The sequence below is a fragment of the Tiliqua scincoides genome, chromosome 2, assembly GCF_035046505.1.
Source record: "Tiliqua scincoides isolate rTilSci1 chromosome 2, rTilSci1.hap2, whole genome shotgun sequence".
Taxonomy (NCBI): Eukaryota; Metazoa; Chordata; class Lepidosauria; order Squamata; family Scincidae; genus Tiliqua; species Tiliqua scincoides.
This window is the reverse complement of record NC_089822.1, coordinates 41,840,783-41,864,181: the sequence shown is the minus strand read 5'-3', so window position 1 is coordinate 41,864,181 and position 23,399 is coordinate 41,840,783. Positions and strand designations below refer to the sequence as shown.

Here is a 23,399-nt window from a genome sequence, read left to right as displayed (position 1 = left end):
CACTGTAGGTGTGCAGCCCTACAGGAGTGCCCTGGATCCTGCAGAGTGGAGCTTCACAGACCCACCTCCCATCCCTCCCCCAGGCACACCTCCAGCTCGCCCCCTCCCCGTGCCACACCTCCCTGGAACTTGCCCCTGCCCCTGCCTACCTTTCGGCAGGTCTGCGGTCTGGGAGACCACCAAACCATGGAAGCTTGGCAACCGCCCTGTGCTAGCCCAGCACTGGCCGGCGCTGGGCTATCACCGACAGGAGCCCAGTGATAAGGCTGGCAAACATGCCTTATGGCACGTTTGGGACAGTGCTCAGCAGCATGGAGCTGTGATGCCGAGCACAGGATTGGGCCCTAAATAAATAAATAAATAAATAAATTTCTAGAGCTCTTTTTAAAAAAATCTGGTAAACCTAAGTAGATCCCAATAGAGGATCATTTTAAAAAGTGGGTGCTCAAAAGTTTAGGAACCACTGCACTGCATCAAGGTAGTTGTAGCCTTAGGGCCCAATCCTATCCAAATTTCCAGTGCCAGTGCAACCATACCAATGGGGCGTGCACTGCAAACTGTGGTGGGGAGGCAGTCACAGAGGCCTCCTCAAGGTATGGGAACATTTGTTCCCTTACCTCAGGGCTGTATTGTGGCTGCACCAGTGCTGGAAAGTTGGATAGGGTTGGACCCTTAGACTACAACCCTATCCACACTTTCCTGGGAGTAAGCCCCATTGACACTCATGGGACTTTCTTCTGAGTAGGCATGCATAGGATTGAGCCCCATGAGTGTCAATGGGGCTTACTCCCAGGAAAGAATGGCTAGGATTGGGCTGTTAGCCAGCAGCCCTCTGGTTGTTTTTGTGGACAAGCCCAGAGATGAGCAGCAGTGAAAAAGAAGAAGGTGGCCAGAGAGGGAGGAGCTGGGCTGCCTCTTTGCTGGCCAAACCTTTGCCTGTTTACTCCGGCGGGCAGGTCCCAGTGAGCTCTGCGGGGCTTCCCTCCCAGGCAGCCAGCTCAAGATGGCAAAGTCTCCCGTGTAATCATTAACAGGCTGATGTGGCACAGCGCGCCCTGCTTCGCTCAGAACCCACACGACGGGCTCACAGCTGGCCAGTAAAGCAGGAGCGTAGCTGGGGGGGGCAAAGCACTAAGTTTTGCAGGGAGCCTCCCTTTCTCTCCGCTCGCCCGGAATGGCTCCGAAGGGGAGGGCAAGGGGCCGCCCTGGGGAGGCTCCCTGCAAAACTGAGCGCTTTGCCCCCCCTCTAGCTACGCCACTGCAGCAGCCTCCCTAGATAGGAAACGCAGCCCAGCAGGCAACGTGCGACACGCTGGTGCCCTGATCCCGTTCAAAAGCAGGAGGCAGAGAAGGAAGCTCGACTCCTCCTCCCGCAGGGTGCCGGCCCTTAAAAGGAGGCGAGCAGTGTGGGGCTTCTTAGAGCTGGGACGCCCAAGGACGTGGGGATCTCCGGCACTCCTTTCTGGGCTCCCCCACCCTCCTCCTCGGAAGCCTCTGCGGTGGGTGTTTGCTGCTGCTGCCGCCGCCGAGAGGGGGCCTGATCCCAAGAATGGCTGAGCAGTTTGTGAAGGGCAAGATCCGCGCTGACAAGGTGATCGTCTTCGGGAAGGCGAGCTGCCCCTATTGCCACCAGGCGATGGACCTTCTGAAGCAGCTGCGGGTCAAGCCCAGTCACTTGGAGTTCGTGGATATTGGGGGCCGGAGCGACACAGAGGCCATTCAGAGCTATTTCCAGCAGACCACAGGCGCCAGGACGGTGAGTCTTCCCTTCCTTCCTTCCTTCCTTCTCTTGCTGGATGGGGTGTGGCAGGGGAGTCTTGGACCTCCTCCCCCTCTAGGGTTCCTCTGCTGAATATGGCTTGTCCGGAGCAAGCATCTTCAAAGTGATTCCTTTGTTTAGCCTCTGATAATTAAGATTAATCTGCACCTTACAGCACAATCCTAGGCACGTCTACTCAGAAGTAAGTCCCATTGTGTTCAGTGGGACTCACTCCCAGGAAAGTGTGCATAGGATTGCAGCCTTGGTCTCTGTTCCCTCCCTGGCAGGGTGACCAGATACAATGGAGGACCTTGTGACTATACTGGCTTTAACCATTGTATAGAAGAGGAGGTGCAGCTTTTTACACCCTTCCATGTTGAGCTGCACCTGCCAAAATTCCATCATCTGCAGTGGCTCAAAGTATAAGCACTGGGTCCTCCATTGTCTCTGGTCACCCTGCTCTCTGATGCTGAAGGTATAATCTGGAATGCATTTAACTAGGACAATAGTTCTCAAACTTTTAGCACCTACTTTTTAGAATGAGAATCTGTCAGGGCCCACCGAATGTGATGTCATAACATGGAGTGACATTATGAAGCAGGAAAGCTTTTAACAATCCTAAACTGCAATCCTACCCACACTTACCCAGGAGTAAGTCACATTTACTATAATTGTTAAAAGCATATACATAGTACAGATATAACATTTCTCCAAATGCAGTCATACATTATTGTAGCATCAAATCTAATATATTAAAAATAAAATATTGAAATAAATGGGGACTGACATGAAAATGACTCACAACCCACTTGGTGGGTCCCAACTCAAAGTTTGAGAAACACTGAACTAGGAAGCACATCCCACTGAAGAGAGTGGGATTTCCTTCAGAAAAAAAGATGGATAGGGCTGTTCTGTTAAGTTCCAAGTCTGTGTATCTGAATAACTGCATGTGTCTCCTGTTCACCCTGCTTCCTTCTCTCCTTTTGCTCTCTCCCCCAAGCCCATATATTGATTATAAACACCTTGAGGCAGGGGCATGTTTTTTTAATTTCAGGGGCTGAAATTAAATCCGGATAAGACAGAGGCTCTCCTGGTTCGGAAATCCTCGATGCAGGTGCTGGATTATCAGCTTGCTCTGAATGGGGTTGCACTCCCTCTGAAGGAGCAGGTCCGCAGCTTGGGGGTCCACCTGGACTTGCAACTGCTCCTGGATTCCCAGGTGGCAGCTGTGGCTAGGGGGGCCTTTGCTCAGCTTCGGCTGGTGTGCCAGCTGCGTCCGTACTTGGATCGTGCAGACCTGGCCACGGTGATCCATGCTACGGTGACATCGAGGTTAGATTATTGTAACGCGCTTTATGTGGGGCTGCCCCTGAAGACGGTTTGGAAACTGTAATTAGTGCAGAATGCAGCGGCCCGTGTGGTCACTGGAGCTAGGCGGTTTGACTCTGTCAGCCCACTTCTCCGGGGGCTTCATTGGCTGCCCATTCGTTTCCGGGCCCAATTCAAGGTGCTGGTTTTGACCTTTAAAGCCCTATACTGCTCTGGGCCAGGTTATCTTAGAGATCGCCTACTCCCGTACAATCCGGCTCGTCCTCTCAGGTCATCAGAGAAGGCCTTTTTACAAGTGCTGCCGCCTAAGGAGGTACGTGGGGCGGCGGCAAGAAATAGGGCCTTCTCAGTAGTGGCACCAACGTTGTGGAACTCCCTTCCCCTTGACTTGAGAATGGCTCCCTCTCTTGAGTCCTTTCGGCGAGGCCTGAAGACCTTGTTGTTTAACCAAGCCTTCTGACGTTATGGCCTTTTTAACATCTTTTATATATCTTTTAGTTGCTTTTTACAGGCCCGATTCCTCTAAGAACTGCTGTTTTATGCTCTTTTATTCTGACTCTTCTGACTACTGTTTTTATGGGTTCTGCTAATGTGTTTTTTAATATGTTTTTATCTGTGAAATTATGTTTTAATTTGTTTTATATGTTGTTAGCCACCCTGGGTCCCTTTTTGGGAGAAGGGTGGGATAAAAATAAAGTTTTGTTGTTGTTGTTGTTGTTGTTGTTGTTATATAAGAGCTCGGCTGGATCAAGCTAAAGGCCCTTCTAATCCAACTTCCTGCCTTACTCAATGGCAGGGTGACCAGAAGTCATAACCGCAAAAGAGGTCAAGGCACTCCAAAATGTAGGGCATGACAGAATGAAAGCTAAAAACACTTGTACATTGATTTCATGTAGTTAAACACTGAATTACTTATTATTATTAAAACTATATTACACAGAATTTATTGCATATAATTTATGAATTCCAAGAAGGCTCTGTGCTGCCTGTTCACAGGGAAAAGGAGGAAACTTAAGTTCTTTTCCAGGATACGAGGCTAAAAAAAAGAGGACATGTCCTGAAAAAGAGGCTATCTGGTCACCCTGCCCACCAGATGCCTCAAACTGCAGGCAGGACAACTGCAAGACAAGAACATACTTGTATCTTGTTGCTACTCCCTTACATCTGGCATTCTGAGGTAGCTCACTTCTGAAACCAGGAGGTTGCCTACTCAGTGTAACATCCCATGCACTCTGATGGTGCTATATAAATAAGAAACTGCATCTAGGCTGGGAAGGAACATGTGCTTTGTCATCGGGGCAGGCAGAAGCTACTGGATCTGAGTCAGCCCAGTAATGCCCTTGTCACTCCCCTCCAACTTGTGTACCCCTTTTCTGGCTCCTTCCTCCACTGTTTTTGAATTGGAGCACGTAGTGTGGAGTGAACCCAGCCTGTTCCACATTTCCTGTTTAAGGAGCAAGGTGAGGAAGCCAGAACACTGCAGTCTGAGAACTGGAATGCAGCAATCTCACTCCTTCCTCCTCTTGGGCTTTTTAAATGAAGTAGAAAGTGTGGAGCACACTGGGAGTGATCCCAGAATGCTCTGTTTCCTGCTTTGATTAAGAGCCCATATGGAGGAAGGAACTGTCTAAGAAGGTTGGCAGTGGAGTAGGGGACAGGCACTGTTGGCCACCCCCCCTGGCCTGCCACCCCCCTGCAGACAACACCCAATGCAAATGTGTCCCTCACTTCATGGACAGACAAACCCTGTTTGTAACACCAGAATGGAAGCATTAGTATCTTTTTCACTATAGATACATAGATTAGGAAACAGCCACAGATCTCAACTTTTGAATTGGATAATATGTAGCAAACTTTTACAGCTGCTCAGATGTATAAACAAAACATCCAACTAACACAAGAATTAAGTTCTCTAGATTTTTTTTAAGCATGCCTCTTATCTCTTGGGGCTGTTCATAAGTACTGCAGATGCTGTATTTTTTGCTTTCCTGCTGAAATTAGACTTGACTCTGTCTTAAAAGAGCCTTACATCCCCCCCCCCCAGATCCTGGATATAGGTGCCTGTGTTTTTAAGTACAACTGCCCCATGGGATGGGCAAGATGGGAATGGGGTTCTTTGAGATGCATTCTTTGTAAAAGACAACTTGCAATAGAGAAGTAGACCTACAGACAACATTTGACCTGTCTTGGAAGTTGGGATAATGGGCTGTATCTCATATATCTAAAATCTTGCTTGAATTGTGCTTATATGCCACTTTCTTTCAATAAGAAGTGTACACTAATTTCTCCCCTCCCCCACAACAGCCTTGTGAAGAAGGTTGGGCTAAGAGATGGTAATAGCTGGCCCCAAATCACTGGGGATTTGAACCTGGGTCTCTTGGCACCTAGTTTGCCCTGCTAATCAATCTTGTCACGCTAGCTCTTATATTCCCTAAAGGTGTGTGGAGACTGTAATGGCAGAGCTGCCTGTAATAAGCTTGGTCTTGTATTGAGAAACCAGAAAGTCTGTTTGCCAGTTTCAGTGGCCTCTCTACAAAACTAAAATGCTTCCTGACGGAAGTGAACCAGCATATTGTATTAGCTAGCCTCAAGCTGCAGTGATCTGGGTTTGTATCCTTACTGGGTATGAAACTCACTGGGTGCCCTTGAGCCCATTGCCACGTACCCTACCATGCAGAGCAGTTTTAAGATTACAGGGGAAGGTGGAGGAGCTTTGTAAACTGCCTTCTGAGCTCTTTGAAGGAAGGGTGTGGTGAAAGTGTAATAGATTTTCAGTGTGAGCAAGATGCCAGTAGCAGAATGCTTCTGGGATCTGAAAGTGCTGAGTAAATGAGGTAGCAAACGTACATGCTCTCTGATAATATTGGATGCCCTCATTGATGGGTTGCCAAGCTTTTCTTGGCTCTGCTCCCATATGTCCCAAAGCAACTGATAATGCAGAATTTTAGTAGGGGAAGTCCTGAAGGTGGAAGCTGCTATTGGGTCAGACCACTAGTCCATCTCACTCAGTATTGTCAATGCTTCCAGGCAGAAGTTCTCCAGGATTTCAGACAAGAATTTTTTCTGCCCTACCTGGAGATTGAACCCAGAACCTTCTGCATCCCAAGGAGATGCTTTACCACTGAGCTTCAGCTGCTTCCCTTCCTTTCAAGTTTTTCTGTCCATGGGAAAAGGGGCAGGAAAAACTTTGTCCTCCTACATTTCTGTGTGTCCGGGTGCTGATCAAGTCCCTGGAGCAGAGCCAGTAAAAATGTGTGTTCGTGGGAATTTTCCTTTTTAAACCCCATGGACACAAAAGGAAGTGTTGTGGAAGCAGGTTGATGTTTGCCTTTTGCATTTGTTTTGAGATTTTCAGTGGAAATGTCATGGTGGGTTGTGCCAATTGTGTTGTGGGGATCCCGATTATGGTAAACCTATCTTGCTGTTCAATCTGTGGGTGATGCAGAACATCATTGTCCTTTGCTGATAAGCAACAAAGGAAGATGGGAAATAAAAACATGTTGAAGATGGTGGTTAGATTTTTGAATCTAGCACAGAAAATGAACACCTACACTTCAGCACAGATCAGCTTGTGAGCAAAAACTTCAGCTCCCATGGCTTTTATAACTTTCTGCTTCCCTAAGAGATGTGTTACAATTACACTTGTTGCTATATTGGAAATCCACAGACTCTCCCTGCTGCTTTCAGAAGAGCAAAAATGTGCAACTAGCTTCTGTCTTGCAGTTCCAAACATTACTGTTTTGGCTTCACTTGCTGTAGCTACTTGGGCTGTACTTATGTTTGGGGCTGTACTGTATTATGCCTGGCAGGACAGAAGAGAGTAGGAGAAGAAATAAATGAGCGCATCTGGGTTGGAGGTGCTGTGGCACCAATACTCTACCCTTCGTTCTTGCCTTCTAATAAGTCATCTTTGAACTTGGGCTTTCAAATGCTCTTCCATGTTAACAAAATACAAATTATTTTGTAACTGTTTCCAGGTCCCCCGTGTCTATATTGGAGAAATCTGCATTGGTGGATTCTCAGACTTGCAAGAGCTACATAGCAAGGGGGAACTTATTCCCAAATTAAAGCAAATTGGTGTCTTGTAAAGGTAAGTGATGGGATGTACCCTCCAGCGAACTTGAGCATGAGGAAGACATCTGGGTGCCATTCTCCATGAAAATGAACTTAACATGTGGGTGTATGTCGTATTGGCATCCACCTGAGCTATGTACAATGCCTCACCCACCATACACACAAATGAACAGCATGTAGGTGGCTGCTTCCACAACAGTTCAATCCATGTGTCCACATAGGAGCCTAAGTTATGTTGGGACTTGTCACTGTCATCACAAATAGATGCTAATCTGCTATACCTGTAGTTGTGAACTTTTTGGTGTGTCTGTGTTTAGAAAATGACTCTTCAAAAATATTTTAATGTATGAGGATGACTGGTGGCAGGAATAAAGAGGCAATGGAAGATTCCAGGGCAGTTGTTGACATCTGAAATAACAATTAGGATGCCTAATACCTTGTGAATAGCCAAATGTATATCCAGCATTTGAAGGGACAGACATGTTGGAACCCCCTCATGACATGCACCCAGGGCTAATTGTAACCCTTTGGTATGCTACTGCTTGTGGCTATGAGTGAACTGCTTTTTCCAGAGATGAGCAGCAGCCAGAGGTCATGAATGTGCTCCACCCTTGCCTCTCTGGAATCCTGGCTGGTAGAGCTGCAGCAGCAGCTGAGGAAACCTGTTCCATTCTTGTGTGTGCATTCAGTGTATAGAGCAACACAGGTCCCACTACTTTCTTTCTCTTCCAATCTTGCTCTCCTAGAGCAGTGAACTCCCTTTCACTTGTTGCTCAAGCTGCAGGGGATCTCCCAGCCTTCTGATCACACTGCCACTTCCTTTCGTTGCTATTTGTCTAAAACTGAAGTTGGATGCAGGTTTGTGCATGTCACTACTTTCCTCCAGTTCAAGCATTGGATACCAGACATCATAATTTAACTCTAGGTTGGGTTCAGTGAGATTGGACCTAGATAGGAGGGATGGAGCTGAAAGGTAACTATTGTGAATGGGTTGGCCCAAGACTTTCTGGCAATTAAAATTCTCTCTCCCCATTATATACTTATGGGCTAGCCATTATTCCTGATCCCATTCCTTAGATTAGCAAAAGTTGATAAAAAGGAAGCATGGAGAAGAGTACTAGGCTCTCCTTTCATCCACACTTCTCTTCCATTCTGTCACCCTTTGTCAGTCTAGGTAGTGGAAGGAGGAGCAGTGAAGGCAAGTAGACAGACAAAAGTGGGCATCCCTCACCAACATGCTGCTTGAGGTGACTGCTTCAGTTAGCATTACAGATGGGGCAGCCCAGGCTACTAGAGTCTTTAACATCCCCGTTTCTCATGAGCTGAAGTGGGCACACAGCACAGTGGAAGGTAGCTGTGTCTACTCTCACTGTCAGAAATTATAGGATATTTAGAAGGGGAATTAGAGTATAGAAAGTTTAGTTTTTTAAAACCCCAAACTTTTCTCTTAAATCTGCAGTTCCCAAACTGCACTGGAGTGCCGCAGCAAACTCACAGGTAGCCCGTGCAATATATTAAATTTTTGAGGTAAACACAGCAAGTGGGACTGTGGGGGGGGGGGGGAATTACACATAGTGTCTAGGGGCACCATGAACAGAGAAAGTTTGGGAACCTCTGTCTAAAACTTGCTTCCTTTCAAAAAATATTTCTGTGGCCTCAACTTTGTCTTCAATTTTCAGAACAGAAATGCCTGGAGGCTGAGAATACCTCAAGCTACAACACAAGCCTTTGGAAATGAAATAGCAGTTGCCAACCTCCTGCTTTCTTCTACAGCAACTGCAACAATTAGTGTGTCATCTGGTGGGGCAGATTTAGTTACTGCTTGTCTTGCTTAAGAATACTGCTATAACTTTAGGCATTTTGGTTTATAAACTGAGAAAGTGGTCAGAACTGATACAGTTGAATAAAATGCTTTCTTCTAGCAGTAAGTCTTTATCCGTTTCATACCATTAACTTCATTTTTGTGCATGTACAAAATTTACATGACCATACGTGAAAAAGACTTCTATGAAACAATGGGTTGTTTAGAGCCAAAAAGAGGGTACTGCAGGAGCAGAAGCTGCTTGTGTGTTCCTCTAAATTACAAGCTGGGGCTTTGATCTGCTGGATTATAGCTTCAATGTATATTGTTGCCATGTAAATAGTGCCTCTCATCACTTTGACAATTGACTGTTTCATACTTGGAAGGGGCAGGGCCTATTCTGTTCCTCACCTGCATTTTATCTCTTTTTATTACATCAGATGTTTGTGTTGGACTGATGTTTGGTTGTTTGGTTGTTGAACAAAATGTGGCAAAACTACCATGGGAGAAGAGAGGGAGTCTTACCAATTTGCCCCAGCTGTGGTTTTGATCCTCTTCACATGACTCTTGCATAGGAGTGGGGGAGACTTTCAGGTACAATAAGAATGTTAATACGTATAAAGTTATTGCATATTCTCTACAACAGGATTCCCAAACATTTTAGGACCAGAACCTACTTTTTAAATATCATGCTGGGACCCACCTAGCTTTATCAGACTAAAAAAAGTTTACCAGCCTTTAGCCTTTTCATTATGCGGACAACGACATACTGCCTTAGAGTGTATGAGCCATGTTCATCAAATTGGGACCATTTTGGAGGCCTTGTATGCCCCTTCACCTGGACTTAGATAAGAGCTGAAGCACATTTCAAGCTCATGAGTCAACACACATGTGGTTCAGTTTTGCTTTCCATAAGGCTAAATGCATTTCCCTGTCAGCTTGGGGCTTCTGTCTCAAGAGTTTATTGGAACCCATGTTAATTGGATTGGAACAATTCTGGTGACAACAATTCCATTTCTTTCTGCCTGACCTTCAAAGTAGACCAAGGCATGCATGCCTATTCACAAGTGAATGTACACATTTGTTTCTTATGGTTTCCATAGGGTTCAATACATTTTTCTTGGCATGCTATTGGCTTAATGATCCACCAAAAATTGAGCTGTGAGCCACTATTTGGGAACTGCTGCTCTACAAGTATGCAAGTGTCCAGTGATGAAGCATCAGTGTGACAAAACATTAAAGTAAATTTAAGCATTAAGGGGAAAACAAGTACTAGAATGTTGCATTAGCCCATTTCTTTAATACAGAAACATCAATTAGACCTTTGTCCCTACAAATAAAGGTAGAAAGATTCAGGAGCTGAATCCTGGGGAGTTAATTCTTTATGAATTTGCAGTTTAGGCTTAATAGAACAAGAATTCAAAAAGAAGCCACAGGGGAAAGGTACATGCTGACAAGATGCAAAAGAGGACACAATGTACAGATCTTTGTATTGACTGCCAGAAGTTTCCAAGCCAAGGTGCTTGGTCACAAATGAGAACACAGACATTGTGATCCTAATGGAAACCTGATGCAGTAAAGAGAAGCAATGGGATACAGCTATTAAAGGATCTAAACTATAGAAAGGATTACAGTATAGTAGGGATGGCATAGCTCTGTATGTTAAAGAGGGTATTAACTCTAATGGACTTAACTTAAGGGGACCAGACTCTTCTGCTGAATCCCCATGGATGGAAATACCAGGCCCCCAAAATAAGCAAGTGCTGGAATTTACTAATGCCCAGAGTGTTCATGACTTGGAGGACAAAATCAAAGAGGCACCTAAAGAAGAAGGCGTTCCAACGAGAGACTTCTCTTTTCTACACACAGACTGGGTAAATTCATGTTCAGGTTGTGGCAAAAAGACAAAATGCTTAGATGCTCTAATGACTAGACCAGAACTGACCAGAAGAGAAGCACTGCTAGATATAATCCTACATGGTGCCTTAGTATGAGATGTGATGTCAAACCACAGAGCCCCTTGCAGGATGGATGACTTCAACAGACAGGCTGGATCTGGTTCACAAGCTGTAGGTTGCTGACCCCTGCTCTAGGGTGTATTAAAAATTAAGTATCAAATCACTGGGTCCAGATGGCATTCACCTGAGTTCTTAAAGAACTCAGAAGTGGAATTGCTGATCTTACAATACATAACCTGGACAATATTTAAAAAGAATCTGGGAAATCACAGGTCAGTTAGCTTAACATTTGTTGCAGGTAAATTGGCAGAAAGTATAATTAAAGATAAAATTATGAAGCATCTGGGAGAACAAGCCTCGCTGAAGGATAATCAACATGGTTTCTGCAAAGGTAAGTCCTATCTCATTAAGCTTTTAGAGAGGGTCAAGAGGCATGTGGTTAGAGGCAATCCAGTTTATACTGAATACAGTGGTGCCTCGCAAGACGAATGCCTCGCACACCGAAAAACTCGCAAGACGAAAGCGTTTTTGCAATTTTTTCTGGTGACTCGCAAGACAAATTTTTTCTATGGCCATGCTTCGCAAGACAAATTTTTTCTATGGCCGTGCTTCGCAAGACGAATTTTTAAAATTAAAAAGTTGAAGTTTTGTGCTTGAAATTTTTGAAATCCTCTGTACAGTATGTATGCCTTTAAAGAGCACTTAAACACTTTGTAAACCAAATTTGACTTTGTTCTGACTTTTTTGCCCATAGGAAAGCATTATTTAAATTTCAATGCATTCCTATGGGAAACCGCGCTTCGCAAGATGAAATTTTCGCAATACGAAACGACTTGCGGAACAAATTAATTTCATCTTGCGAGGCACCACTGTAGGTAACTTTCACAGTGAAGGGAAGTAAAAAGTGAGGTTCCCTAAGGATCTGTCTTGGGACCAGTGCTTCTTAATTTGTTCGTAAATTATCTGAAGTTAAAGGTAAACAGCGAGGTGGTCAAGTTTGCAGATGACACCAAATTATTTAGGGTGGTAAAAATCTAGACTGTGAAGAGTTCCAAAGGACCTTTCCAAATTGGGAGAATGGGTCACCAAATGGCAAGTGTTGTTCAGCATCTACAGTTACATTGGGGAGCAATGGTGGGTGAGAAGTAAGCCTTTGTCTCCTGCATGTCCACTTCCCAGAAACAGACGTGCACTAAAGACTAACAGAAGTACTAAAGAAAACAGGATACTGAATTAGATGGGCTGTTGACTTTTCTCATGTTCTATTCTACACAATGGTTGTGGAACACTATATTTAGATCATGTTGTTTAGAATCAAAAATTTCTGCCAAGAGAACAAAAAGTGTGATTTGAATGCTGATTGCAAGGTTACAGCTTCATACATGACAATGTACCAAGAAGTCATTGCTATGATTGAAATTGTAGAAAGGACATTGATCATGAGTAGAATTTGCAATTTTTCATGCTACCATTTGACCTGCAACAAGGAAATTTTAACAATAAGGTGGTCGCATGAGCCATCTTTGAGAAAATTAGGGATAAGCACTGACCACAATATAATTTTGTTTTGGGGAAAATAAACTCAGGAGTTGCATATATAGTGACAACAAGGCAAAGTGTGGATTTCCGAAAACAGAATATCTGTAGTGTATATAGCAAAATGAAATATTGTAGTGGTTTCACACATTTAGCACCGGGATCCACTTTTTTAGAATGAGAATCTGTCAGGACCCACCAGAAGTGATGTCATGATCAGAAGTGACAGCATAAAGCAGGAAAATTTTTAACAATCCTAGGCTGCAATCCTACTCACACTTACCCAGGGATAAATCCCATTTATTATCATTGTTAAAATATATGTAGTAGCTTGTTAAAAATACAGGTCTGTAACATTTCCCCAAATGCAGTTGCATAACATGGTAGCATCAAGTCTAATATAGTAAAAATTAAATATTGAAATTGATGGAGACCCACCTGAAATTGGCTCGCCACTCACCTAGTGGGTCCCAACTCACAGTTTGAGAAATACTGAAATATTAAACATAGTACATATGTAATACATTTATTGTGAATGTGCTCTTGACTTTATCAGGGTAAAATGTTGTGTTCCTAAAAATGATCAAATATACAATACACTGTTTTAACTAGTTATATCATGGATAAATAATAACCACAAAACAAACACTTAGTAAAAACATTTTATTGTCTTGTTAAAGGAAGTTAAGTAATAAATTTAAAATGTTGTAATTTGTAAGTCCTGCTAACCTGTGAAATTGTTTAACATTCAACACATGTCATAATAAAATTTGTTTGGCTACAAACATTCTTATTTCAGGTGACAAGACTATAACAAAGATTCTTATTGTGATCTGAGGGTTACCTCTCTGGAAACCTTGTGCTGGCTTGACATTAGCATATATTCATAATTCAACTTAAGACATGTCCTGTAACAGTCTGTTGTTGGAAAGAACTTTATTATAAAAATAGACTTCATTGTAATCCCTTTTATATGAACTCTCGAACACTAATTAACACCTGCTTATTCATAAATAATTCTACTATAATTAAGAGATGAAGAAATTACTCAAAGTTGCCTTTCAAAGTAGATTTGCAGCCCAATCCTAATCAGTTTTCCAGTGCCAATGCAACCACAACGGAGCCTCAAACATTTCCTTACTTTGAGGAGGCCTCTGTGATTGCTCACTACCACTACTGAATGCAATGCATGTACTGTTGACATGGCTGCATCAGTGCTGGAAAGCTGGTTAGGACTGGGCTATTAATTACCTATGGAACCTCACAAGAAAAAACTTTCTCAAATTAATTTATAGCTTGCTTTTATGAGCTTCGAGGTGGGCAGCATTTAACATTTTGAGAGAGGACTATGGTGCAATATGTGAATGTCAAGGAAACAAAAATTCTGTGACTGTATGGCCCTGTTCTGCAGATTAAGCTACTCACAGCTATTTTCCAAAAATAAAAAAATACCATGATGTCTATAACTGTATCGCAAGGGCTTAGGAATTTTTAAGCTAAACTAATTTAAAGTTGTTCAAATATACTCTCTGTAACCCAGCTATGACGGTACACCACCCTTAGCTGAATGAGGAACCACAAGCACACATGGGGCACTCCATACAGTTGCCAGTGCAAAAAAGCTATTACTATTTCTTCTCAATTCTCCAAGTCTCTTTGGCATTCTTGCCATGCAGTAGGAATATTAGTGGTCCTCCTTTTCCCATCAAGTTCCATGAAATTACTCTTGTACAGTATTTCTCCAGCATGGCAGGCCATAGAACTGGGCCTTAAGGTTATGGTACACATATTTTGAGAACAAAATGTACAACAGCAAACATTTACACACATTTCCAAGTAGTTGTAAAAGTAGTAGTAATAATAATAATAAATAAATAATAAACCTTCATTTTAGAATACTTCTGTGCTTAATAGTATCCTTAACTTTATAAGTATGGTATAATTTCTGTAATATAGTACCAAATCCATTTGTTTGTAGTTATAGTATGCAGAATCTATATCTAATACATGCAAGAAAAGAGTAAGTACAGGTGAGGAATTACAACCGATATGGTTTGCTTGCATACTTAGTTAATAATTAGATATTTGTAGATAAAGTAAATTTCTTTGCATGCCCTGCTGACATAGTAATACAAAAAGTGTATTACCATTTTAAGATTAACACAACAGAATAAATTATAACTTATTGGTCACTATACATTTCCATATTCACTGAATATGTCAAACAAACAAAAAATGCTAACAATGCTTTTTAAATTGTCTCCAGAAAAATAAAAACACCAGTGCTGGAAAGCGACTATTTTCTAGTAAGAGCTCAACAAATGCTTCTAATCTTTAAAACATTAAAGATCTAATAAAAACCATTATATACAAGTGCTGTTAACATATAGGAGTTATATGAGAGTAATATTTGGTAGTATATTGGTTAAAAGTGTGAACTGTGGACCAGGAAGGTCCTCATTCACCTCACCTCGGGAAAGAGGGCAGGATCCTATGCCATATTTGCATGAGGAAGTTAAAATACAAAAGCCTCTGCATGTACAAATAGTGCCTTAGAGCCAGGTGTCACTATTATTTGCATATAGCCTCATGGGGATGGGCTTACACACAAACAGGCTATCAACTCAGCAGGTACATGCAATGAGACAGCATGGGGAAATATCTCGTGCCTCCCAGAAGGGCATTCAGCCCTCTGAACCCTGCTAAGGCCAGGTGCATAGGCTGATTGCAGTGAAACCACATGCAGGATCTATCTGGGACAGAGATGTTTGGAGCAGAGTAAAACCTAAACCTGGACTTGTTAATTATACTTTGGTAAAAGGCAGAATGGGATGAAAGGCAGGGCAGGGCAGGGCACTGTCTTTAGGCTCCTTGGATCCTGCAAGGTCTGAATCACTCATGAGCACCTAGAACATTTTAGCCTCTTCCTCCTCCCTCCCAGCCTCCTTAATACCAAGGTGTAAGCAGCAACAACTAGCAGAAGTTTGAGGACCTATGCCTTCCCCCTGAGCTTTGCTAGCAAATAGCACCTATAATGTCCTCCCCTGCATGTTCAGGAAAGATAATGCCAAGGATGCCAAGTATTTTTGAAAAAGTGTTTCCCTTTACACACTTCCTTTGGGAATAATGTTTGCCAAGGAATTCAGATGGAAAATATAGTTTTTAATTCATCATCTACTTGGAAGGACCTGGCAGGAATTTAATGCTTTTACAGGATTCTGATAATGTTGCCACTGTTTTTTCATTCACAATAATGATTCCAAAAATATTTATGGAAGACAGTATTACAATGAAACAACTATTTCTGTTATATAATACTTTCAAAGTAATCAGAATCTTCAGTGAGGGGGAAAAAAGTAATAGGACAATGATGTAGTGCTCGCACCACTACACCGCAATTTGATGCAACTAACAGGGCTTGCATGTTTTTTGGCCCTATCCTATTTAAATCTCCATGCAGCAGTGCCACATAACTATCACTGTATCCTGTGGGGGGTTTTTGGCTGCTGGAGGTCTCCTCAGGATAAGGGGACATTTGTCCTCTTGCCCCAGGGTAAGCCCTAGCAGCTGCAACGAGTCAGCTCAGACCTGTGCCAAAGACTGGTTCAAGTCTGCTTTAATCCATGCAGGTGGATCAGGCCTGGGAAGGGGGTTTGGATATGGAACATGACAATGCTGCCAAACCTGCTTCCCGTCAGGTTCAATCTGCTCACCTGTCACCATGTTCTACACTCCCCCCCCCCCACTCCTGCACTGGACATACCTGCTCTGGCATGCCTCGCAACCACCACCAGTGCACACAGGAAAACTCCAGCTTTCAGACCAGCAAGTCTGGGTCTTGCACTGTCGCAAAGTGCTGTATAGCGCTCTTGTGACACGGTGGAACATGCTTTCTGCTGGTATAGGCCCTATATAGGATTGGGCTGTAATTCTCGTTATAACAATGTTACCAACAAGTTATCTGTTTTAACAACATTCTAAAAAGGACTATATATTTCAGAAATTCTTAATAGAACCAAATAGTAAATTAAGCAAGTGGGTTCTATAGTTTCCAAAGGAGTGGGGCCTTGAGAAATCTAATGAGCTTGGAGCCTCTCTCCTTTGGGCTCTTAAAATTTCCATTCACAGAGACTAACAAATTTTCCAAGTTCTAAACAGTTAAAAGTCCTCTAGGAAATTGAATAACATGGTAAAGTCTCTGTAAAAGATAAAATACAGTAGAACCAGACCAAGTAGCACAAGAGACACAGCCTGGTTAAATGCTTACGCTGTCCTACAATTTGTTTCACATGCTCTTAAAAAGTACAGTAGTTATTCATTAGCAAGTGCAATATCATATAGTTTCACAGCATTTACTCAATATTGGCATGTGCAGTTGTAAGATTCCAGATGCAATTTCCTGTAGTTCTCCTCTTCAGAAACAAAGAAGGATCAATTTTCAATTTACATTACTACGCAATGGCATTTCCGAGAATGAATGTAGTTCCTGTATTCTGCAAGCTGTTTCAGGTACATGCTAGAAGGCCATCTATGCATTTCAACGAAACTGCGTTCTTCAACTAATAGAAAAGGTAAAGTGTTGTATACTGAATACACATCAAACAGATAAAAAGCAATTAAATAGGGTTCACGTATTACAGATGCACAAATACACAGCAGACACTAATGTATGAAACTAAATGTGCATGTTTTTGGCTACTATCCAAAGTCAACCCTGCTCTACTGGAGAAGCTTGGTGCTAAAAAGCAGATGGGAAAGGGCAATGTTCAATGGTACCATGAAAAAGATAAAATAATCCCTTCTTTGCATGCTCTGATCCTGATCCCCATGACTAATGATGTCAAATTGATTTGTCTGGAGATGTCACGGATTGAACCTGAACCTTCTGCATGCAAAACTGGTACTCTCCCTTCAGACAGTATGCCCACAGACTGTGGAGCCCCTATTTGCATATCCACAATCAGAAGTAGTTTTGTTGTTTGCATCATCACCATAGAGCAGTGGTGTCAAACATAAGGCCCAGGGGCCAGATGCGACCCGTGGAAGCTTTTCATTCGGCCCTCAGGCTCTCAGCTGCTGAGCAATGCTGAGGTGTTACTGCTAAAAGGGCAGCCCCCACAAAAATTGGGCTTTTCCATATCTTGAAATATGATGAAGATTTGCATGTTTCATCTTCTGTCATTTGAAGTTAATGAATTCCTAAGTGAGAAAAAGTGTTAATTTTTGGTTATGAGTTGTTTAATGGCATCACTTCCTGCCTAACAACATCACTTCCAGCCCTCAGCAGGCGTCATGAATGCCATTTGGCCCTTGGTATGAAACGAGTTTGACACCCCTGCCATAGAGTGAAATGGCAGATTCCAGCTAATTTAAAAGAGGGCGGGTAGGGAAAGTATGTTTTCTTTCTGCTAAAGTAGATAATTAGCAGCTATATATAGTATGCACTGGCAGTGGTAGTATAAATGACATAATTTGTACAAATAGTTTTTGTTTAGGAAGCAAACTAGTAAATTACCTGAAAGATCTTCAAACTCAGGTTTTTGACTGAAGATTAAGTAGTTAGAAGCAATAAAATGGAGCAGCCAGTTTGAAAGGCAATCAGAGTTGTGAAACTGCAAAACAAAACAAAAAGAAATGAAGATAAAAATGTACAAGAACATGAATAGCATAGATTCTCAAACTGTGGGTTGGGAGCCACTAGGTGGGTCGCAAGCCAATTTCAGGTGGATCCCCATTCATTTCACTATTTTATTTTTAATATATTGGACTTGATGCTACCATGTTATGTGACTGCATTTGGGGAAATGTTACAGATCTGTACTTTTAACAGGCTACTGTGTATTAATAATGATAGGTACATGCTAGAAGGCCATCTATGCATTTCATCTATGCATTCTCATCCCCTCTCCCTCTGCAATCCTCCACTACTCTCATCCCCTCTCTCCCTCTGCAACCCTCCATTACCCACAACCCCCTCTCCTCCCTCTCTCCTTCGCAATCCTCCATTACCCTCATCCTCTCTCTCCCTCTGCAATCCTGCATTACCCTCATCCCCTCTCTCCCTCTGCAATCCACCATTACCCACAATGCCCCTCTCTCCTCCCTCCCCCTTTGCAATTCTCCATTACCCTCATCCCCTCTCCCTCTGCAATCCTCCATTAGCCACAACCCCCCTCTCTCCCCCTCCCCCCTTTGCAATTCTCCATTACCCTCATCCTCTCTCTCCCTCTGCAATCCTCCATTCCCCATGACCCCCCTCTATCCCCCTGCAGTCCTCCATTCCCCACAACCCTCCTCTCTCCCCCTGCAGTCCTCTGTTACCCACAACCCCCCTTTCTCCCCTTGCAGTCCCCCATCCCCCACAATCTCCCTTTCTGCCCCTCCACTCCTGCATCATCCCCTGGGGGCTGGGGATAAGGACAGGCCCTCAGCTTGGCTGTACTTGTTGTAAGTGGTGAACAAACAGCCACCGGGTATATGGGACTCATCAACCTGGGAAGCCTCATCAGCCAGCTCATCTAAGAGAAGGAAACTCTGACCTCCAACCTCCACTGCCTTGTGGCTATATCCAGTTGTGGAAAAGGTTTCAGGAGTCAACCTCGAGGCAAAATCTGGAGCCAGAGTCCCTGAGGCAGTTCACGGCTCTGGCAACTCCTGTGACACCGCTGGAACCAACCGTATTGGATTCTGCCTTTCCATTGGACCATTCCAGCAATGTGGAGGGGGGGATTTGCTGCATGGGTAACAGCCTATCCTCCATACCTTCTTTACCAAGGCTTCAACACGGGAAGCAGCAGTTTACCGGTTATAAGTCTTCGCTTGACTGGCGTAGAGTGTGACACCAGGGGCTGCTTCCGACGGTGGGAGAGATAATTGCATCTCATTGGGCAGCTACCAACCACCTTAAGCTGGCAGTCCCCAGCCAGTAAGGTGTTGCCCCACCACGGTCCGTTAACCTCACAGGGTGTGTGGGGTTTAGGGTGAAAACTGACAAGCGGATCGAAAACTCTGCACCATGCAACAGAAAACTCCTGCCCTAAAGCTGGGCACCTGGAACGTAAGGACAATGACACCTGGCTTCTCTGATGACCTGCAAGAAATAGATGATGCACGCAAAACAGCTGTCATCAACATGGAGCTGAGCAGACTACAGATGGACATCGTTGCCCTTCAAGAGACGAGGCTGCTTGATTCCGGATCTGTCAAGGAGAGAAATTTCTCATTTTTCTGGCATGGAAAACCACCAAACAAAACCAGGGAACATGGCGTTGACTTTGCGGTCAGAAATACCCTGCTGGAATCCATCATCCCACCTACTGCGGGAAGTGAAAGAATTTTGTCCCTGCAGCTCCAGTCATCAGCAGGACCTGTCACTCTCATCAGTGCATATGCACCAACTCTGTCGTCTCCAGTAGAAGCCAAAGACAAATTCTATGATGACCTGGCCACCACTATCAAGAAGATCCCCATAAAAGAGCCATTGTTCATCCTCAGTGATTTCAATGCTAGAGTTGGTGCTGATCACAGTTCGTGGCCCACTTGCTTAGGTCAGTTCGGCATTGGGAAGATGAACGAAAATGGCCAACGCCTGCTAGAGTTTTGTTGTCATCATGGTCTCTGTGTCAGCAACATGTTCTTTAACACAAAGCCCCAACATAAGAGTCTCTTAGAGACATCCAAGATCAAAGCACTGGCACCAGCTCGACCTGACTCTCACCAGACACTCCAGCCTTCCCAGCATCAAGCTTACACGCAGTTATCAGGGTGCTGCCTCTGACACTGACCACTCCCTGGTGTGCAGCAGAGTGAAACTGAGAACAAAGCGACTATATCACACGAAAAAGGAAGGAAGACCTCGCATTGATACCAGCAAGACCCGGGATCAGAGAAAAGTGGAGGAATTTGCACAAGCACTTGAGGAATCAAGTGCAGATGCATCCAACAGATGGGAACATTTCAAGAATGCCGTTTAAAACACCGCCTTGTCCATATTCGGCAAGAAGACCAACAAGATGGCAGACTGGTTTGAAGCCCACTCTGAGGAGTTACAACCAATCACTGAGGAAAAGAGTAGAGCTCAAGCAGCATACAAGGCCTGTCCCAGTCAGCACAACCTGCAGGTCCTCCGAGCTGCTCGCAGCAAAGTCCAGCAGACTGCTAGGAGATGTGCTAACGACTACTGGCTCCAGCTCTGTTCCCAGATACAGATAGCAACTGACACGGGCAACATCAAGGGGATGTATGATGGTATCAAGCAGGCCCTAGGTCCAACACAGAAGAAAATTGCCCCTCTGAAGTCTGCCACAGGTGAGGTCATCCAGGATCGGGTGCAGCAGATAGAACGCTGGGTGCAGCACTGCTCTGAGCTATATTCCAGAGAAAATGTAGTTACCGAAGAAGCGCTGAACAACATTGAGTGCCTGTGTGTGTTGGAGGAGCTTGACAGTGAACCAACCCTAGAAGAACTTCACGTGGCCCTGGACTCCCTTGCCTTTGGCAAGGCACCTGGAAAAGACAGTATCCCTGCTGAAGTCCTAAAGTGCTGCAAAGAGAACATCGTCACTGAGCTGCATGAAATCCTCTGTCTCTACTGGAGAGAACATGGAGTACCTCAGGACATGAGAGATGCAAACATCATCACGCTGTACAAGAACAACGGCAACAGGGGTGATTGCATCTCTCTCCTTAGCGTTGTAGGAAAGCTGTTTGCCCGAGTTGCACTAAAGAGGCTCCAGGTACTTGCAGAGAGCGTCTATCCAGAATCGCAGTGCGGATTCCGAGCCAACAGTCCACTACTGATATGGTATTCTCACCTTAGACAGCTGCAGGAGAAATGCAGGGAATGACAGCCACTCTTTATAGCCTTCATAGATCTCATGAAGGCTTTCGACCTGGTCAGCAGGGATGGCCTCTTCAAGATTCTCCCCAAGATTGGATGTCCACCCAGGTTCCTCAGCATCATCAGGTCTTTCCACAAGGACATGAAGGGCACTGTTGTCTTCGATGGCTCCACATCAGACCCCTTTGACATCCGAAGCGGAGTGAAGCAGGGCTGTGTTCTTGCGCTGACCTTGTTTGGGATTTTCTTCGCTGTCCTACTGAAGCATGCCTTTGGAACTACAACAGAAGGCATCTCTCTCCAGACCAGATCAGACGGAAAGCTCTTCAACCTCTCCAGACTGAGAGCAAAGTGCAAAGTCCAGCTGAAATGTCTTCGTGACTTCCTCTTTGCCGACGATGCAGCTGTCACTACCCACTCTGCCAAAGATCTCCAGCAGCTCATGATTCGTTTTAGCAAGGCCTGCCAAGATTTTGGACTGACGATCAGCCTCAAGAAAACACAGGTCATGGTTCAGGATGTGGACTCACCTCCCTGCATTACAATCTCTGCGCATGAACTGGTGGTCGTCCATGACTTTGTGTACCTTGGCTCAACGATCTCCAACACTCTTTCTCTCGATACCGAGCTAAACAAACGCATCAGTAAAGCAGCTACCACATTTTCCAGACTCACAAAGAGAGTCTGGTCCAACAAGGAGCTGACGGAATATACCAAGATCCAGGTCTACAGAGCTTGAGTCCTGAGTACACTTCTGTACTGCAGCGAGTCATGGACTCTTCGCTCACAACAGGAGAGGAAACCGAACGCTTTCCACATGCGCTGCCTCCGACGCATCCTTGGCATCACCTGGCAGGACAAAGTTCCAAACAACACAGTTCTGGAATGAGCTGGAATCCCTAGAATGCATACACTGCTGAAACAGAGACGCCTGCGTTGGCTTGGTCATGTTGTGAGAATGGATGATGGCTGGATCCCAAAGGATCTCCTCTATGGAGAACTTGTGCAGGGAAAGTGCCCTACAGGTAGACCACAGCTGCGATACATCTGCAAGAGGGATCTGAAGGCCTTAGGAATGGACCAACAGGTGGGAAAACCTGGCCTCTGAGCAGCCCGCTTGAAAGCAGGCTGTGCAGCATGGCCTCTTCCAGTTTGAAGAGACACTTGACCAACAGACTGAGGCAAAGAGGCAAAGAAGAAAGGCCCGTAGCCAGGGAGACAGACCAGGGACAGACTGCACTTGCTCCCAGTGTGGAAGGGATTGTCACTCACGAATCGGCCTTTTCAGTCACACTAGATGCTGCTCCATAACCACTATTCAGAGCGCGATACCATAGTCTTTCGAGACTGAAGGTTGCCATCTACTGCATGTGGATGATCCACAAACCAATTAAAGTAGAACAGGGCTTGCCAAAACCTGGCCCGCAGGCCAGATCCAGCATTTGCCCAAATCTCTCCCCTCTGTGAGCAGCCCTTACCGTTCCAGTTTGGATACAGCTGAACTAGAGAACTGGAGTATAAGATTGTTTTAAAAGGCATCATTAATGAAATTCACTTCTGCAAATTTATTTTCTGAGGTTAATAGAGATAAACTAGCTTAAACCGAATGACTTCTATCTGGCAAGCTTGAGGATTTTTGCCTATGCAGATTCTTCTAAGACTCCTAAATGATCACCTTTGCAATGGACAAGCATCAATAACAAAGGAAATGCATTCACTCAATGCAAGAATGTAATTTGCATTACAATGTGAAAAACTGATTTTATTTGTGATATATTGCAATGACAAAAAATTTTCATCAGTATATTACAGCCCAGTCCTATCTCTTTCCATTCCCCACTAATGCAGCCTTTCCAGTGCTGCATCCTGTGGGGGGCTATCTTAGAGGTCTCATCTGGGTAAGGGAATATTTGTTCTTTTACATAGGAGAAAGCCTCTGAGGCTGGAACAGGTCTTACCTGAAGTCTGTGTGGACCCAGTTCATAGGATTGGGTCTGGGAAGAGGGTTTGGATTCAGCAGATACAGCTGCTGCCAAACCTGCTCCCTTCCTGGATCTGATCTGCTCTCCTCTCTGCCCCCCTTGCTGCCCTGTTCTGCCCACT

The 23,399-nt window shown here is 44.4% G+C and overlaps 2 protein-coding genes across 4 annotated transcripts in view; one reads left to right on the top strand and one right to left on the bottom strand.

Annotated features, from left to right (window-relative positions):
• The first annotated feature begins 1,282 nt into the window (after positions 1 to 1,282).
• Positions 1,283 to 9,086, top strand: GLRX (glutaredoxin). 2 transcript variants are annotated; one of them, XM_066614380.1, is made up of 3 exons: positions 1,283 to 1,756; positions 7,066 to 7,178; positions 8,847 to 9,086. In XM_066614380.1, exons 1-2 carry the CDS (start codon positions 1,550 to 1,552, stop codon positions 7,174 to 7,176), a joined length of 318 nt encoding a protein of 105 aa, XP_066470477.1. In that variant the 5' UTR covers positions 1,283 to 1,549; the 3' UTR covers positions 7,177 to 7,178; positions 8,847 to 9,086. The 2 variants fall into 2 exon arrangements, with proteins under 2 accessions (XP_066470477.1, XP_066470476.1); XM_066614379.1 differs by having other exon boundaries at positions 1,293 to 1,756; positions 8,842 to 9,086.
• A 4,044-nt stretch (positions 9,087 to 13,130) lies between these two features.
• The window catches only part of RHOBTB3 (Rho related BTB domain containing 3), a 52,473-nt gene continuing 42,204 nt past the window's right edge, over positions 13,131 to 23,399 (bottom strand). For both annotated transcript variants that reach the window (XM_066614376.1, XM_066614377.1), the window contains 2 exons: positions 17,973 to 18,069; positions 13,131 to 17,016 (listed from right to left, as the gene is read on the bottom strand). In XM_066614376.1, the coding sequence (XP_066470473.1) occupies positions 16,901 to 17,016; positions 17,973 to 18,069 (213 nt within the window). In that variant the 3' untranslated portion in view covers positions 13,131 to 16,900. The remainder of the gene's footprint in view (positions 17,017 to 17,972; positions 18,070 to 23,399) is intronic.